At 48.9% G+C, this 16,626-nt stretch overlaps 2 protein-coding genes across 5 annotated transcripts in view; one reads left to right on the forward strand and one right to left on the reverse strand.

The window, feature by feature from the left end:
- Positions 1-9,968, forward strand: part of fli1rs (Fli-1 proto-oncogene, ETS transcription factor-related sequence) — a 22,216-nt gene extending 12,248 nt beyond the window's left edge. For 3 of the 4 annotated variants that reach the window (XM_035380341.1, XM_035380350.1, XM_035380368.1), the window contains 7 exons: positions 2,710-2,913; positions 4,514-4,588; positions 6,259-6,327; positions 7,114-7,176; positions 8,115-8,162; positions 8,878-8,964; positions 9,420-9,968. In XM_035380341.1, coding sequence (XP_035236232.1) covers positions 2,710-2,913; positions 4,514-4,588; positions 6,259-6,327; positions 7,114-7,176; positions 8,115-8,162; positions 8,878-8,964; positions 9,420-9,946 — 1,073 coding nt within the window. In that variant the 3' untranslated portion in view covers positions 9,947-9,968. The remainder of the gene's footprint in view (positions 1-2,709; positions 2,914-4,513; positions 4,589-6,258; positions 6,328-7,113; positions 7,177-8,114; positions 8,163-8,877; positions 8,965-9,419) is intronic. The other variant, XM_035380360.1, reaches the window with a different exon arrangement.
- A 3,301-nt stretch (positions 9,969-13,269) lies between these two features.
- The window catches only part of zp3d.2 (zona pellucida glycoprotein 3d tandem duplicate 2), a 4,093-nt gene continuing 736 nt past the window's right edge, over positions 13,270-16,626 (reverse strand). Inside the window, exons 3-9 of the mRNA XM_035385074.1 lie at positions 16,319-16,422; positions 16,055-16,229; positions 15,835-15,946; positions 15,620-15,708; positions 14,953-15,038; positions 14,023-14,740; positions 13,270-13,562 (exon numbers count right to left, since the gene is read on the reverse strand). Of these exons, the coding sequence (XP_035240965.1) occupies positions 14,028-14,740; positions 14,953-15,038; positions 15,620-15,708; positions 15,835-15,946; positions 16,055-16,229; positions 16,319-16,422 (1,279 nt within the window). The 3' untranslated portion in view covers positions 13,270-13,562; positions 14,023-14,027. The remainder of the gene's footprint in view (positions 13,563-14,022; positions 14,741-14,952; positions 15,039-15,619; positions 15,709-15,834; positions 15,947-16,054; positions 16,230-16,318; positions 16,423-16,626) is intronic.

Consider the following 16,626-nt stretch of genomic DNA (forward strand, 5'->3'; position numbering starts at 1 on the left):
TATGTTTGTGTGTGTGTGAGTGTGTGTTTGTGTGAGTGTGTGTGTGCGTGTGTGAGCGTGTGTGTGCGTGTGTGTGTGAGTGTGTGTGTGTGTGTGTGTGAGTGTATGTTTGTGTGTGTGAGTGTGTGTTTGTGTGAGTGTGTGTGTGTGTGTGTGTGTGTGTGAGTGTGAAACCTGGTCTCAGTGGTTACTCAACGCTAACAGGATCTTGCGTCAGAAGAAGTGAGCTTTCTTTGAGGAACCAGAACTGGTCAGTGACAGTGCAGAGTAGCAATCTAAGAGAGGGACACTTATCACATCCCTCTTATCGTATGTTTCTGCTCATTTTTTCGCTCATCAATTATCTCTCTTTGTGATCACTGTCACCCTCAGAAATCAGCACATGCTCATCCTCAACCTCACGTTCATCATCATCTTCAGACAGATGTACTGTGGGAAATATGGTCTCGATAACACTATGCTTGGGCTCTGTGCTAATAGGTTTTCCCAGTTGAAAGGTGAAAATTCTAGGGACACACTAATGCGTCCCAATTTGTGGATGTGCTCCTAAATTCATTTTCCAGTTAATTACTTTTCAGTAATTTGCTTTTCAGAAGCAAATGCTCCTGAAATGGGAGACCTGCAGAGCCCTATAAGGTGCTTTTAATGGCTGAAAACACTGAGATACTTACACAAAACACATTTTTGGCACATAATCCATTTACATTGCAGGATAGCTTATTGAAGAAGCCATGGGTAAAATACCCTGGCCGAAGGGACAAAGTCATAATTCTAGCTGTGAACTAAACCCTAGTTCCATAACCGCATTTACATTACACTGGATTTATTTGGCAATCGCTACACTTCTCTGCCACTAAACAGGAAACAAGTGGGGCTACTTTAGCACCAACAGTGCTACGGGATAGCAAAACACATCCAGACAGAGTCGAGAAGTCATTAAATTTTTATCACGCTGCCAAAATATAAAAAATTAAATTCAATGGTCGAAGACCAGTTGTCTGACACAATGACTGTTACCAGTTTCCTAGGGTGCAAAATAAAACTGTCGTTAGGAGACTGGCTACTCGCCGTTTGCCAAATCTTTGGTCACACGGAGTCAAGCCTAAAGTGGGGATGCTGCCAGCCATTCGAGTGGGGCGCTGGCTCTTCCGTAACGCCACCGTTTCCTTCGCCGCAATGCAGTACTTTCCCATGAAACGTGTCACTTATTCATCCGGAAAAAAAAAACGAAAAAAAAAAAAACAGGTAGATCAACAAGTTCCCAAGTTCCACAGTTGTTTTTCACGATGTATTAGTGGTCATAGGTGTCAGGGGGACAAACGAAGCAGAGAGGAAAGAAAAAGCGAACGTGTTTTCCCCGAGCGCTAACGAGCGCTAACGAGCGGCGCGCGCGCGTCACGCCCGTCAGTCGCGCCGATTCCCGAAAAAGGGGGCTGGGGCGAGTAAACCCCCGAGAACATTCCCGTGCGACGGGACGCTCGTCCTCGCTGAGTCACGGTCGGGGGGAGACGGCGTCATGGGCGCCTGTGACGTCGCGAGCGGTGAGACACCCCCCCAGGGCGGGGTCCACCCCCCCCCCCATCCTGCTCGCAGTGACACAGAGCAGGCAGGCGGGAGTCAGCCAAGCTATTGTTGTTCTTGCAATAATACGTGGATATTACATCACTGCCGCGCTATGCCATAAACAAGGACAATGAAGTGACTCGGGAGGCAAATACGTTTAGAGAAAATTTAATACATCGTGAAAAACAATGTGTCAACTGTGGAACTTGTTGATCTACCTGTGAGGTCCAAGCAATTTCAACCCAGGAACCGTGACAACCACAAAGCATAACCCCGCAGGAACCATGGCAACCACAAAGCATAACCCCCAGGAAATTTGACAACCACACAACGCGAACCACAGGCGAGATTGACAGCTGTCTCGCTGTGCAAGAAACAGGGTTAGATCTCTCTCTCTGAGTGGAACATCTCAGCTTTTATTTCAGGTCCATGGGGAACCATCACCTAACATGCCATTTCCCACACACTCACATCTCAAACCGTCTCTTCCCGCAACCATTCATTTGCTCGCCCATATCTAACCCTGGGCAGTTATCATAGCATAATTGTTTTATTTATGTTTAAATTAATTTATTTTAACATTCTAATCATTCGTACAGCTGAATGATTACCGAAGCATTTCAGGTTAAGCACTAGCTGAAGGCTACCTCTGTAGTATCTGCTACCCATCCACCCCACCCCACCCCACCCATTGGATATTGAAAATCCAACCTCTATGTTACAGACATGGCTCTTTTAACAGATACATCACTCCACCATTGTCAACTGTTACGTGGAGACACGGCATGCGGTCAATGCTGTAGGTGTTTTTAGGCCTTAGTTTGAGAAGACCGTGACTCAAGTGTAGATTTGGATTATAAATGGTAGATGTTGAAGGAAAAAGTAAAAAAAAGGTACCCTTTTCAGTCTTGATTTACACAGTACTCACAGAAGCAAGTATCCACCAATCACCATTGGCTTTGTTCATTTGTTGTCATCAATGTGCATTGTGATTGGTGGAGCTCCACTTTGGCTTATAAGTGAAAGGTGAGCATAACGTGGTGATGACACAATGCTGTCCTATTCCCGGTGATTTAGGGAAACCATGAAACGGATGCTATTTTTGATATTTTTGACATTTTCTCCCTTTTTAAAAAATCTGTCTAGACCCTGAGGTGTGGACACAGGACCACGTGAGACAGTGGGTGGAGTGGGCCATCAAGGAGTACGGCCTGGTGGACGTGGACGTGTCCATCTTCCAGTCGATGGACGGGAAGGCGCTCTGCAAGCTGACCAAGGAGGACGTGATGCGACTCACCTCGGCCTACAACACCGATATCCTCCTCTCACACCTCAACTACCTCCGGCAGAGTACGTCCGAACGAGCGCACATCACACCCATCAACACCCGCATCACACCCATCAACACCCGCATCACATCCATCAACACCCGCATCACATCCGCATCACATCCATCAACACCCGCATCACATCCATCAACACCCGCATCACATCCATCAACACCCGCATCACATCGGCATCACACCCATCAACACCCGCATCACACCCATCAACACCCGCATCACATCCGCATCACACCCATCAACACCCACATCACACCCGCATCATACCCATCAACACCCACATCACACCCGCATCACACCCATCAACACCCGCATCACACCCATCAACACCCACATCACACCCATCAACACCCACATCACACCCATCAACACCCACATCACACCCGCATCACACCCGCATCACACCCATCAACACCCGCATCACACCCATCAACACCCGCATCACATCCATCAACACCCGCATCACACCCATCAACACCCGCATCACACCCATCAACACCCACATCACACCCATCAACACCCATCCACACCAGCATCACACCCATCAACACCAGCATCACATCCGCATCACACCCATATCACACCCATCAACACCCGCATCACACCCGCATCACACCCATCAACACCCGCATCACACCCATCAACACCCGCATCACACCCATCAACACCCACATCACACCCGCATCACACCCATCAACACCCGCATCACACCCATCAACACCCGCATCACATCCATCAACACCCGCATCACACCCATCAACACCCGCATCACACCCATCAACACCCACATCACACCCATCAACACCCATCCACACCAGCATCACACCCATCAACACCCGCATCACACCCGCATCACACCCATCAACACCCGCATCACACCCATCAACACCCACATCACACCCGCATCACACCCGCATCACACCCATCAACACCCGCATCACACCCGCATCACACCCATCAACACCCGCATCACACCCGCATCACACCCATCAACACCCGCATCACATCCATCAACACCCGCATCACACCCATCAACACCCGCATCACACTCATCAACACCCACATCACACCCATCAACACCCATCCACACCAGCATCACACCCATCAACACCAGCATCACATCCGCATCACACCCATCAACACCCATCAACACCCGCATCACACCCATCAACACCCGCATCACACCCGCATCACACCCATCAACACCCGCATCACACCCGCATCACACCCATCAACACCCGCATCACACCCATCAACACCCATCAACACCCGCATCACACTCATCAACACCCACATCACACCCATCAACACCCATCAACACCCACATCATACCCATCAACACCCATCAACTCCCGCATCACACCCATCAACCCCCATATCACATATCGCAACACCCATGAGCTTCCCCTGCAGGCATATACTCGATGAAAATATTTAACTGTGGGTGCCATTATAGGAGTGAAGCAGCGTTGGTTGAAAGGAAGAACACACTACCGCCGCCCCCCCCTCCCCCTCCCCCCCCCCCCCCCCCTCCCCCCCAATCTCATTTTAAAGGTACAGTGGACCTCAACCCCTCTCTCTCTCCCTCTCTCTCTCTCTCTCTCTAGGTAGCCCCACTTTCTCCTATCCTACAACCCCTATCAACAACACGCAGCAGCAGCCCCGCCTACAGGTCAAAGCAGGTAAGGCTCCCGCGTCTCTTTGGGCGTGGTCCTCCGGCATTGGCTCAGTCCCGTAACCTACGGGAGGCTCGGTCGCCTAACCTACGGCAGGCTCGGTCCCTACGGCAGGCTCGGTCCCCTAACCTACGGCAGGCTCGGTCCCCTAACCTACGGCAGGCTCGGTCCCCTAACCTACGGCAGGCTCGGTCCCCTAACCTACGACAGGCTCGGTCCCTTAACCTACGGCAGGCTCGGTCCCTTAACCTACGGCAGGCTCGGTCCCCTAACCTACGGCAGGCTCGGTCCCCTAACCTACGGCAGGCTCGGTCCCCTAACCTACGACAGGCTCGGTCCCTTAACCTACGGCAGGCTCGGTCCCTTAACCTACGGCAGGCTCGGTCCCTACGGCAGGCTCGGTCCCTACGGCAGGCTCGGTCCTTTAACATACGACAGGCTCGGTCCCTTAACATACGACAGGCTCGGTCCCTTAACATACGACAGGCTCGGTCCCTTAACATACAGCAGGCTCGGTCCCTACGGGAGGCTCGGTCCCCTAACCTACGGCAGGCTCGGTCCCTTAACCTACGGGAGGCTCGGTCCCTTAACATACAGCAGGCTCGGTCCCTACGGGAGGCTCGGTCCCCTAACCTACGGCAGGCTCGGTCCCTACGGCAGGCTCGGTCCCTTACCCTACGGCAGGCTCGGTCCCCTAACCTACGGCAGGCTCGGTCCCCTAACCTACGGCAGGCTCGGTCCCTACGGCAGGCTCGGTCCCTTACCCTACGGCAGGCTCGGTCCCTTACCCTACGGCAGGCTCGGTCCCTTAACCTGCGGCAGGCTCGGTCCCTACGGCAGGCTCGGTCCCTTAACCTACGGCAGGCTCGGTCCCTACGGCAGGCTCAGTCCCTTAACCTACGGCAGGCTCGGTCCTTTAAACACAGCGTACAATGCCGTGACGTTTCATGCAGCCCGCAAGCTTAAAAGTGGCTCCAAATAAGCCTTTATAGACGTAATGAGGCAAAAGGGACGAGCGTGCGATCTCAATGTGAGGTTACAGGGGTCATTATTCACCAACGTTGTTGAAAGTTTATGGCGTGGTTTGATTCCCCGTCTGGTCGTGGAGTCACAGACAGGAAACAGCTGTTCTGGGACAGGAAGTGAGGGCTGCTGGTTCCAATCTGGGACACAATATTGGGGGGGGGGGGGATCATGTTGACAATGGCGATTCCCGCAGGAACCTCTGAGCCTCTTCAACCCTCTTTCTTCTCTTTCGTTGCTTTCATCCTTCCATAATTCTCTCTATCTACCGTGTACTCTTCCTTCCTTCCTTCCTTTTTGTGGTTGTCTTTCTCTCTCTTTCTTCCTGTTCTCTCAGTTTTTTCTCCTTTGAATCTGTTTTTGCCCTCACATCTGTGTCGCCACAGCACAGTTTGAAAAAATATATAATGCTCAATGATGTTCACTCAGCGTTATGACTGAGCACAGTACTCTAACGACGTCAATTAGCCCACCCATCTCTCTCTTTCTCCCTTCCTCCCAATCTCTCTCCCTCCTTCTTGGTTTCTTTCACATCCTCCTCTCTCACTCTCTTTCTTTCTTTCTTTCTCTCTCTCTCTCTCTCTTTCTCTCTCCCCCTCCCTTGCTCTTTCTCTTTCTCACGCTATCCATTTTCCCTCGTTTGTTTTCCGCAGAGAGCACCTTTGAGGAGATCAGCCGGAGAAACAGCTGGCCAGCGACGCCTCTGCCTGCCCTGCAGAAAGGCAAGCTTCTACTTCTAATTACACTACTTCGCACACCATGCTTCCACACTGACCACTGCCATACAGGGCTCCCACACAGCGACTAACTCCGCTCCACACACCATGCGTCCACACTGACCACTACCACACAGGGCTCCCACACAGCGACTAACTCTGCTTCACACACCATGCGTCCACACTGACCACTGCCACACAGGGCTCCCACACAGCGACTAACTCTGCTTCACACACCATGCGTCCACACTGACCACTGCCACACAGGGCTCCCACACAGCGACTAACTCTGCTCCACACAACGTGCACATTTCTCAAAATAATATCACAACACCGCAGTACCTCAGCTGAAAAAGTGAGACCTACAGACTTATTATTGTTAGAATTATTACTGCCGCACTTTTAGGTCATTCTCTCACATCAACAGCCTGACTTACTAAGGCCCTTGACATATGTAAAACATTTTATCGCACACAAAACTGATAGCACAACCAAAGATTGGTGCGAAACGTGATCAATCATTGGTCATTTTGCTGGTTTGGCGTGTGCTAAAAGGTTTTGCACATGCTAATTGTCTTAGCAAACCAGACCCTTGGTCATTATAACTCAATTAAAAAGTAGAAGGGAGTTTAACACAAAGACCAGGCAGTGCACACTTGAAACAGATTAAGTTGCCCAACTCAAATGGTTCAAGGCAATCTCTCCATCAAAGCAATCTCTTCAGTTCAAGGTCATTTCAGTGAACCCTTGGGTTCCACAGTTCAGTGATTTTTGAAGTTTTTCCTGATCCAGGTTCCCCCATAGAACACCAGCACACCACCAGAGTTACAGATCCTGCGCCTCGACATGTCCAAGGTACGGATCACCACCGTGTGTATATATGTTCTAACACTGTAACAACCGCTGAAGTAAATCCGCCGGATGGCTAATTCGGTTACGGCACCACGCTCTGTTAAGGTCGGGCGGCAGTGTAGTATAATGGGTAAGGAGCTGGTCTTGTAACCTAAAGGTCGCAGGTTCAATTCCCAGTTGGGACACTGTTGTCGTTGTACCCTTGAGCAAGGTACTTAACCTGCATTGCTTCATCACATATCCAGCTGTGTAAATGGATGCAGTGTAAATGCTGTGTATAATGTTGTGTAAGTCGCCCTGGATAAGAGTGTCCGCTAAATGCATGTAAGGTAATTAAGGCACCGCACTCAATGGTGCATTGATGAGCCTCACGGTGTTGGACCAAATCCAGGCTGTGCCATTTATGACTGGCGGCCAGTAGCTCCATAGGGCGACGCGTAATCGGCTGATTGTGTGTGGCAGAGGGAATGTGAGGGTTCAGTCAGGAAAGGGCAGACCCCGTCTACTGACCCCTGCTGGCCGCTGATGTACGCAAAGATTGCAGTCAAAGCCACATATGAAAGGTCTTCCGCCAACTCGGTTCCACTCTGAGCTGAGCTGCAGTCTGCGGTGTGAGAAGAAGCAGCTGGCGCCACCTTGTGTTCCGGAGGAGAACCGCGGTTGTCTACGCTCTCCCGAAACGGCAGTGGGGGGGTTCGCGGCTTGAACTAAGGTTGCAAACGATTGGCCGTTCCAAATTGGGGTGGGAACTGGAAATGTGCAGCCCCGCACTCGCACTGGGCAACAAATTTATTCAAAGAAAAATAAACAAATAAAATAAAGCTTGAAGTAATAAAAATTCTCAAAAAATATTTTAAAAGTATCTTGTTAATGTATTTTGTATAATGTATGAGCAGCGCTGTCTGAAATCTAATCGAGTGTTGCTTTTGTCTCATACGCAGATCCATATCAAGCACTTGGACCAATCAGCAGTCGTTTAGCCAACCCAGGTAGGAATCCCCCCCCCCCACCCAAAAACAGACACCAAAGGTGGGAAGGTTCACTGGAGAGGTGTAGAGTAAAGGTGCATAGGTGCCCACGAAGGTGGGAGCATGGGAGGGTGGAGCCAATCACGGTCCACCTATCTCACCTGGAATGAGGAAACAGCCAATCGTCAGCGACATCATCTTTTCCACTGGGCTCGTTCGCCCTTTTGATAGTGTTCTCAATCAAGAAGTAGGCCCACATTTAATGCATAATGCATACATAGATCGGTTCGCTGAGGATTGTAGTTCCAAAACTTTGTAGTCAGCCCAATCAATCCATAAATAAATAAATAAATACATGAACACAATTTGTTGTTATTATAGACCAAAGCAATACAAAGATCCTAAGAAATTATTTTTTTCGAACCAAAAATTTTAAAAAAAAGCTCACCAGATCTGGTGACGTCCACGTCCACAACATTGACTTCTGAACTTTTCTCTATCACGGTTCCTTCCCCAATGTGAAATAACAGGCGGTATTTAATTACGCCAGCCCACTTAGGAGAACGACGCCCGCTGCCTCTGCAGGCAAAAGAGCCTCATTCCAACTCAAGATTTACAGATGTGACCATTTTACTGTGCGCCCTGCGCTCCATGCGGCCCGAAACGTTAGCGGTGAAAATGCAGCCGAGCACCCCGGAGATCACATTGACCTGCATTTGCCCCTGTCTCCTCACAGAGTCCCTCCCTCTCTACAACAAGCGCCGAAAAGCAAAACATAATTCTTTCAAGCTGCCCGAATCAACCAGCACTCACAGGATTGTGGGTAGGTTGCTGGACAAATTATTATTATTATTTTTTTTAAATCCTAATGCTTGAAGAAAGCTTCCTTCCAACTGATGTGAATGCACACGGCAAAAAAAAAATGGTCACATCTGCTTAAATCAAGCCCTGGGTGTCGTGTTCTCCGACCGCCATTCGGGATGTGATGTTCTATAAATCCCTTTGCATCTTGCAAGCATTGCAACCGCAGAATATTCTACTGCTCGAAGGCTGCGTCAAAAAGGTGTCAGAATCACCTTGCTGTTATTTTACACACACTACGTAATACACGATATGAGGCAGAATCTACAGTGCATGTGAGCGTGTGTGTAAGTGGACCCCGGTTAGGCGCCCAAACCACCATTTTCAGCCTTATCTGGCCCCTATCCAGCATCTTCCCTTTCTTTACTTCCTGTTGTTTTTTTTTTTAATTGTTTTTTTTTTAAATTCCCCCTTTAGGCTCTGGGCAGATCCAGCTGTGGCAGTTCCTGCTCGAGCTCCTGTCGGACAGCGCCAACGCCGGCATCATCACCTGGGAGGGCACCAACGGCGAGTTCAAGATGACGGACCCGGACGAGGTGGCCAAGCGCTGGGGCGTGCGCAAGAGCAAGCCCAACATGAACTACGACAAGCTGAGCCGCGCGCTGCGCTACTACTACGACAAGAACATCATGACCAAGGTGCACGGCAAGCGCTACGCCTACAAGTTCGACTTCCAGGGCATCTCGCAGACGCACCAGAGTCACGCCGGGGACGCCGGCGTCCTCAAGTACCCGGCGGAGGTGCCCTACGCGCAGCCCTACCACAGCCACCAGCCCAAAATGAACTTCGTGGGCGCGCACGCCGCCGCCCCCATGCCCGTGGCCTCCGGGAACTTTTTCGGATCGCCGTCCACGTACTGGAACTCGGCGACCACCGCCATCTACCCCGGCCCCGCCATGCCCCGGCACCCGGGAAGCCACGCCCACCTCAGCTCCTACTACTGAGAGCCCCGCCCCCCCATCCCCCCCCCCCCCCCCCCCCCAGCAACGGAGCTAATATATCTGTGTGCACAGCCCCGCCCCCCCCCCCCCCCCACCTGCCCCCACCCTCCCGGTAAAAGGGCTGACTGTGTACTCTAATCTGCACAAAGGGGCGGGATCATCGCTGCGTGTCAGCTCCGCTGTGCTTTTATTTTTATTTTTAAAAACTTTTTAAACGGCTGCACGACATGAAGGGAACGGCAAGAGAAGCCCCACACTGTGTCGGTGTTGGTCTCGGCGCCGCCCGGCCGACCCTCGGACGCACTGCTGGGGCCCGCACCTCCGCGGCAACGGGTCACTTTGCATAAGTGGGCGGAGCTAAAGAGTGACATAAACTAACCCTGTGCCAGGGCGTTTCAGACGGACATTGAAAGGAGGCCGTTGACTGTTTGGGATGAGCAGACTTTTTTTTTTTAACCTCTGCAAGTCCTTAAAAAAAAAAAAAAAACTATTTTCAATTTGTTTTGTAAAAAAAAATGTTTTTAGCTGTCCCCATCGGAAGACGTTGTTATTCTCTAACGTCATTCTCTCTATAGGCCATGGAGACAACGCATATGATGAACAAGACACAACCACAATCATAACCAGTTTGCCAAGTCATTACCCAACACAACACCAAAAGAATGAAATTTGGTGAGGTGGTTCTACGGCATGTTACACACTTGCAAACACCCACAGGCACACAAAAGAACTGCTCAAGATATAAAATACTGTACGTGACACAATTCGAGTCGTAAACAATGTTGCCCAATTCGTATGAAGATTCAGTTTACAAGTCTATATTACTACAATTTCAAAGGGCCATTTTGTACTTTCAGTCTTCTCTGCAAAAGTTGTAAATATGAAATCCGTAAAGAATTAACTATCACTGTAAATGCAGAACAGTTCTAAAAACACAAATGCAATCAAAGCAGTGTTATTTTCTGAGCTTTATGGTCATTTTAACCAAAAGGGAAATGATGTTGAAAGGCCTTTATAACTGTGGAGGATTTGGGTTTGAAAGACATTTTTACTGGTATTTTAATGTGCCTATAGAATTTCTAGGTGTACAGACCAATACACATGTAGCTCTTTTTATTACTATATTCATTTTTCTATAATGTAGCACTCTCTATAAAAATAATAAAGTATATTTGTACAGTTGGAAATCTTGATTTGGTTCTGTTTCATTATCAGTCGAAATGTGGTTTAGAGTAGGTTTTTTTGGGATGTTTTTTCAAAATCAAGTCAGTGTTCTAGAACTCCATTACTTTCAAATACCAGTAGTGGGTGTTACATCAGCATTAGAATGTTAAGTTAAGAACACTCTAATCACATCTTAAAGGGTTAAACAGGTGAAGTCAGTGCAGATGTGATTAGAGTGACTTGATTCTCTGCTCTATGAGGTGTGGAATCAATAAAGAACATTAAATAAAATCTGAATCAATTCAACTGCAATCAAATTAAATATAATTAAATAAGACATTACCGTGTTAATGCTATTAAATTAAATAATCCATCGGTGATCAAATACAATTATTTACCAATGATTTAATCGTCGAGTTGGATCGCCTTGACATTTAAGTATTAACGGTCCAGTGTGTGGAACTGAACTTTTGTCAGATCTTTCCGTCTTTGAATAAACGGGCTATGCACAAAAACCAAAACAAACGACCTACAAAATATTCAGGTTGGAAAACCAAAAACCTTCGACATCTAAACATAGATGGAGAACTTTGAGTTAATTACAGAATGTCAGACCCAAATTGGATTTCTGCATTTATTTGCTCAGCCAGCAGTGCCAATCAAAATTCTAAACCAATCACATGGCAGCAGCGTCCACTGTCAAGTTTAGGAGAGCGACGCATCACAAGCACCATTTTGTATCTGTAAAATCATCAATGCTCCCTTTAATGGCTGTTACTTCGTATTTGCCTTGCGCTAGCCTGTTTAACTGTGACCATTTATATTGCAATCTCGTGGCCTGCGCTTCCTTGAAAAAGAGATTCATATGTCAACGCGACTCACCGAATTAAAGGGTTTTGAAAAACATTTGTACGCGCCCAGTTGACAAGAGCGGTTGCTATCGCCCACTGAGTTAGAGAATACCCTGGTCCTCCTTAGGTTGCACGTCAGGATGGAGGGAAAACACACTGTACAGGTAACACCTCCTTCGGGTGATTGTACACCCTTTACTTCACCTTCATTTGGCCATTAGCTTCACCGAACCGGACTCCAGTTGGAGAAGAATAGCCCAATCTCACTTGCGCCAGCAGCGCCTCTGAGACCCAGCCAAACCGACTGCAAGGCTACCATTCCGGCAGCCATTAAACCCACGCAGCAAAACTGCCACTCCGGTTTAAGTGGGTCAGCGAAAGGCCCGCGTGCAAACATGTTCACCGCCTTGTTGATTTTGCCGCTGCGCGCGCAAGCGTTTTTTGAGTTGAGGTTTGCGTCGCTGGATAGCACGTAAACACCAAACAAGCGGCAACACTGGAGCCTGAAACTTCATATTCCTGTACCCGTGGCAACGATTATGTAACCCCCGCTAACGGACACTAAAAACAGACTGAGGCAGGCAGAGAGAAACTCAGTAAAAAATGTATTAGCCACTCCCAGATTTCAGGGGCATTATGCTACTCAGGCCAACGAACAAGGAAACCTTTGGAGCGGTAGAAATATCGTATAAAATTCAGTTAGTGATTGGATGCTAACATAATGGCTGAACCACTTTTCTTCACCACAGTATTGTCTTTTTAAAAATTTTTTAAAGGGGGATAAAAAAACAAAAAAAAAAACTAGCATTTATGAAATGAATTCCAAATCTATTGTGGACCAAATGCTCATATTTTATTTTTATTTTACCATGTGAGGATCTCCAGGATTTTGTTTATCTTTAAAAAAATTGTGCAACACTGAACATACATTCAGCAATGAAGCCATAACAGATTTTAAAATGCTGACATTCATTTCCCTGCAAGTGTCATTGTGGTTTTCACATCCTGTGTCTGTTTACTGGTTTATAAAGCATTTTTCTGAGTGATCATTCGATACATTTATCCCAAGAAATACACCATCCACCCCAGGGTTGGCCAACCCTGGTCCTGGAGATCTACTGTCCTGTAGGTTTTCATTTTCATTCACCCTAATTTGGCACACCTGATTCTACAGATTAGAAACTCAATGAGATCTCTTGCTGTTTAATGAGGTGCACTTTGTTAGGGTTGGAGTAAAAACCTACAGGCCAGTAAATCTAAAGGAACAGGGATGGGCAGCCCTGATCAGCCTAATGATTTTTGAAAAGATTCTGTCCCAGGCCAGACCCCCAGAAACACCTTCAACGCATTTACATATTTGTTTTTGACGTTTCCCCACAAACCTCCAGAAATCTGAGAAACAACACATCCAGACTTTCCAGAGCAGTGCACCTGAGAGGGGGGAACATGGACCAGCAGTCACATGGAAGCTTGAGTCGCGGCAGAAGGACTGGGGAGGAAATGCAGACACGGAGTCTGAGCTGAGCGTGGAGAACGACAGATGAGACACTGACCCTTTTTAAAGTTTTATTGGCTCAAATCAAAATCCACGGAACAGAAGGCACCTATGGGGTCAAAAAAGAACATTGGAATCAGTGATCAACCTTAAATTCATGTGGGGGTGGGGGGGGATGTAAGACACACAATTTTTTTTTTTTCTTTTTTTTTTTTTGAGAGGTCTTGAGGACAAGACCCGCAAAGAAGTTGTAGTGTTTCATTAGTATTTCAGTTAACACTTGCCTGGAAAAAAAGCAAAAATGTACTCAGTCACTAGTCTTCAGATTGCAATGCCAAAGATGTTGTTTCACAAAAAAAACAAAATTATAAACATATAAATATTAAAATACTTATGTGCTATAGCAGGCGGGGAACCGGACTGGTTGCAGGTTCGATTCCCAGGTGGGGCAGGGCAGTTGTACTTTTGAGAAAGCTACTGGAGCCAACGCTGAGGATGTTTCCATGGGCAGAATGTCTGGGCAGGACGGGACACAAAGGATGAATGAAATGAAAAAAAGCAGCACTCACCAGAGTCAGGGGATCCCGAAGACTTCCTTGAATGACAGGCGAGGCACGGATCCCTTCTCTGCTTCCTTGACAGCGGACCCTTTCACCGGCTTCCCCTTGGGCACCTTATCAGGCCACCTCTTAACCTCTGGGGGAGTCACTGGCTCAGTCACCATCGTAGCCTTGGGCTGAGTCCATCTCCTGATCTCTGGCTCAGTCACCATCGTAGCCTTGGGCTCAGTCAATCTCCTGATCTCTGTCTCAGTCACCATCGTAGCCTTGGGCTCAGTCAATCTCCTGATCTCTGGCTCAGTCACCATCGTAGTCTCTGGCTCAGTCCATCTTAAGATCTCCGAGTCGGTCTCTATCGTAGTCTCTGGCTCAGGCCATCTCATGATCTCTGAGTCGGTCTCTATCGTAGTCTCTGGCTCAGGCCATCTCATGATCTCTGAGTCGGTCTCTATCGTAGTCTCTGGCTCAGGCCATCTCATGATCTCTGAGTCGGTCTCTATCGTAGTCTCGGGCTCAGTCCATCTCATGATCTCTGGGTCAGTCTCTATCGTAGTCTCTGGCTCAGTCCATCTCCTGATCTCTGGCTCGGTCACTATAGCCAGCGCCTCAGTCACGGACTTGGTCTCAGGGCGTGGCGGCTTGTCCCACTCCACAGTGGCCTCCCCCAAAACCGCTCCACTGTCGGGTTCCAGCACCCAGGAGCCGCTGGTGACAATCTTCTTGGTGGCTGAAAGCAGAGACGGGACGAGACGGGGGGGTTCGAGGGTTAGAATACAAACCTCTCCGGTGACCCGCTGCTTCCCCTGCCGAGTGCGAGCTTCCAGAACAAACTTCAGCAAGCGGGGACCCCCCAGAAATGAGGGGGCGGGGGGTAATAGCCCTGCGATACCCAAAACCTTCCCAGCCCTCCATGTGTAGGAGGGCGAGGGCTTCTCTCACCAGGAAGTTCAGCCGCTGACGCAGAGCTGATGCAGGTGGAGTTGCAGCAGGTGCACACCTGGGTGTCGCCGTATAGCTCCTCCCACCTGTCAGGACACAAAGGTGAGGTGTGAAATTGGGGTTGGGGGTGGAGGTGGGGGTCGGCGGGGCAATTGCAATAGTAAACCAGCACCATTAAAAGGGAGTGCCACTCAGAAGTCATGATTGACATGTTGACTGGCACGACCTGCATTTCATGTGTCAAAACCAAACCCACCTTCTACATCTGTGAAAGAGAATTTTATGTGATAATGTTCCTGGGATGAAACTCTTATTTAAAAAAAAAAAAAAAAAAAAATCAATGCAGGCATCTCTAGAATAGGAGAATACTGTGCATTGACAACAAAGCTGTTGCTTTCTCTACATTTCTTAAGTCACAATCACAGTGTTACAGACACCATGGAAGACTGGAGTCTCCAGTTTCACCCGTTTCCTCCAATAATTTTTCTTAATCCAAACTCTGCGATCTGAGAAAGCGGGGTTATTACATACGTGGGTGACATAATTGTTCAGGTAGGCCTAAATTATTTTATATGACAAATTAGAAGTGAGACAGACAACTTACTATTACGGTGTCGACCGATTTTCTTTTTTTTGGCGGGAGTCCTCCATCAAATTTGGCTCTTACCTGCCTGTCGTCGAGTTGTAGGTGCAGGACTTGGCGATTTCAGTCGCAAAATGGTTGGCCACAAACATCTCACAGTGCATGTAGAGACGCTAAGGGGGGGTGGGAGGTGGGGGGGGGGGGCAGGAGGCGACATGTTCAGCCCTTTCAGTAAAACACATCTTCGAACGCCCCAAACAAATTAAGCAAAAAAAAACAACAACAAAAAAAAAGTTCACCTCATCCGCCACTCCCTCGAAGACGAAGGCTTCTACCTCGAACCTCAGGACGTCCCGTTTGTGACGGACGAACCTGGACCGGCTGCCGGCGCCGTTGTTGTGTGACATGCACCTGAGGGCAGAGAAACACGTGTCAACGTCAACGCCAGCGCCAACGCCACGCTGCGGGAGGCAGCGGGGAAAACGGCGCCGTGGGCCAACCCGGAAGAGGACTCATTACCCAGAGTTCTCTATCACCGCGAAGCGGAGAGCACCGGCAAGCTCCCGGGACGGGGTGGCGTAACAGAAGCTGACGAAGAGCCTCTGGTCCCTGGAGACGGGCGGCGAGCGGGCCTCGAAGTACATGGGGCTGCCGATGACGTAGCCGCGCGCCGCGGGGAGCCGCTCCCATCGAGCTGAAAGCAGGGACGCGCCGTTACGATAAAAACCCCGCCGTCCGACGCCGTCACAGCGCGCCGTCCGTTACGCAGAACAGGGGCTTCACCGTTGCAGGCACTGAGCGTGAAGTCGCTGCTCGGCTGCATGCTCTTGAAGAACTGGTGCGTCTTGATCTCTGGCAGGTATCCAATCTTGTAGGAGTAGTGGAACCTGCAGCGAAGGGCAGGGGATGTGGAACTGTTCACCATTGCCGTCAAACAGCTTCATTGTGAAGCAGCAGGAAAAATAAGGTTCTTAATGCTGGCCCAGAGGACCATGTTTGCATGCCAGCTATCGCTCCAGTAGACATTACATTACAGTTCTTATGCATCGGTTTCCAGCTCATTTCATTTCATTTAAAAAGACATTGAAATG

The sequence above is a fragment of the Anguilla anguilla genome, chromosome 1, assembly GCF_013347855.1.
Source record: "Anguilla anguilla isolate fAngAng1 chromosome 1, fAngAng1.pri, whole genome shotgun sequence".
Classification (NCBI taxonomy): domain Eukaryota; kingdom Metazoa; phylum Chordata; class Actinopteri; order Anguilliformes; family Anguillidae; genus Anguilla; species Anguilla anguilla.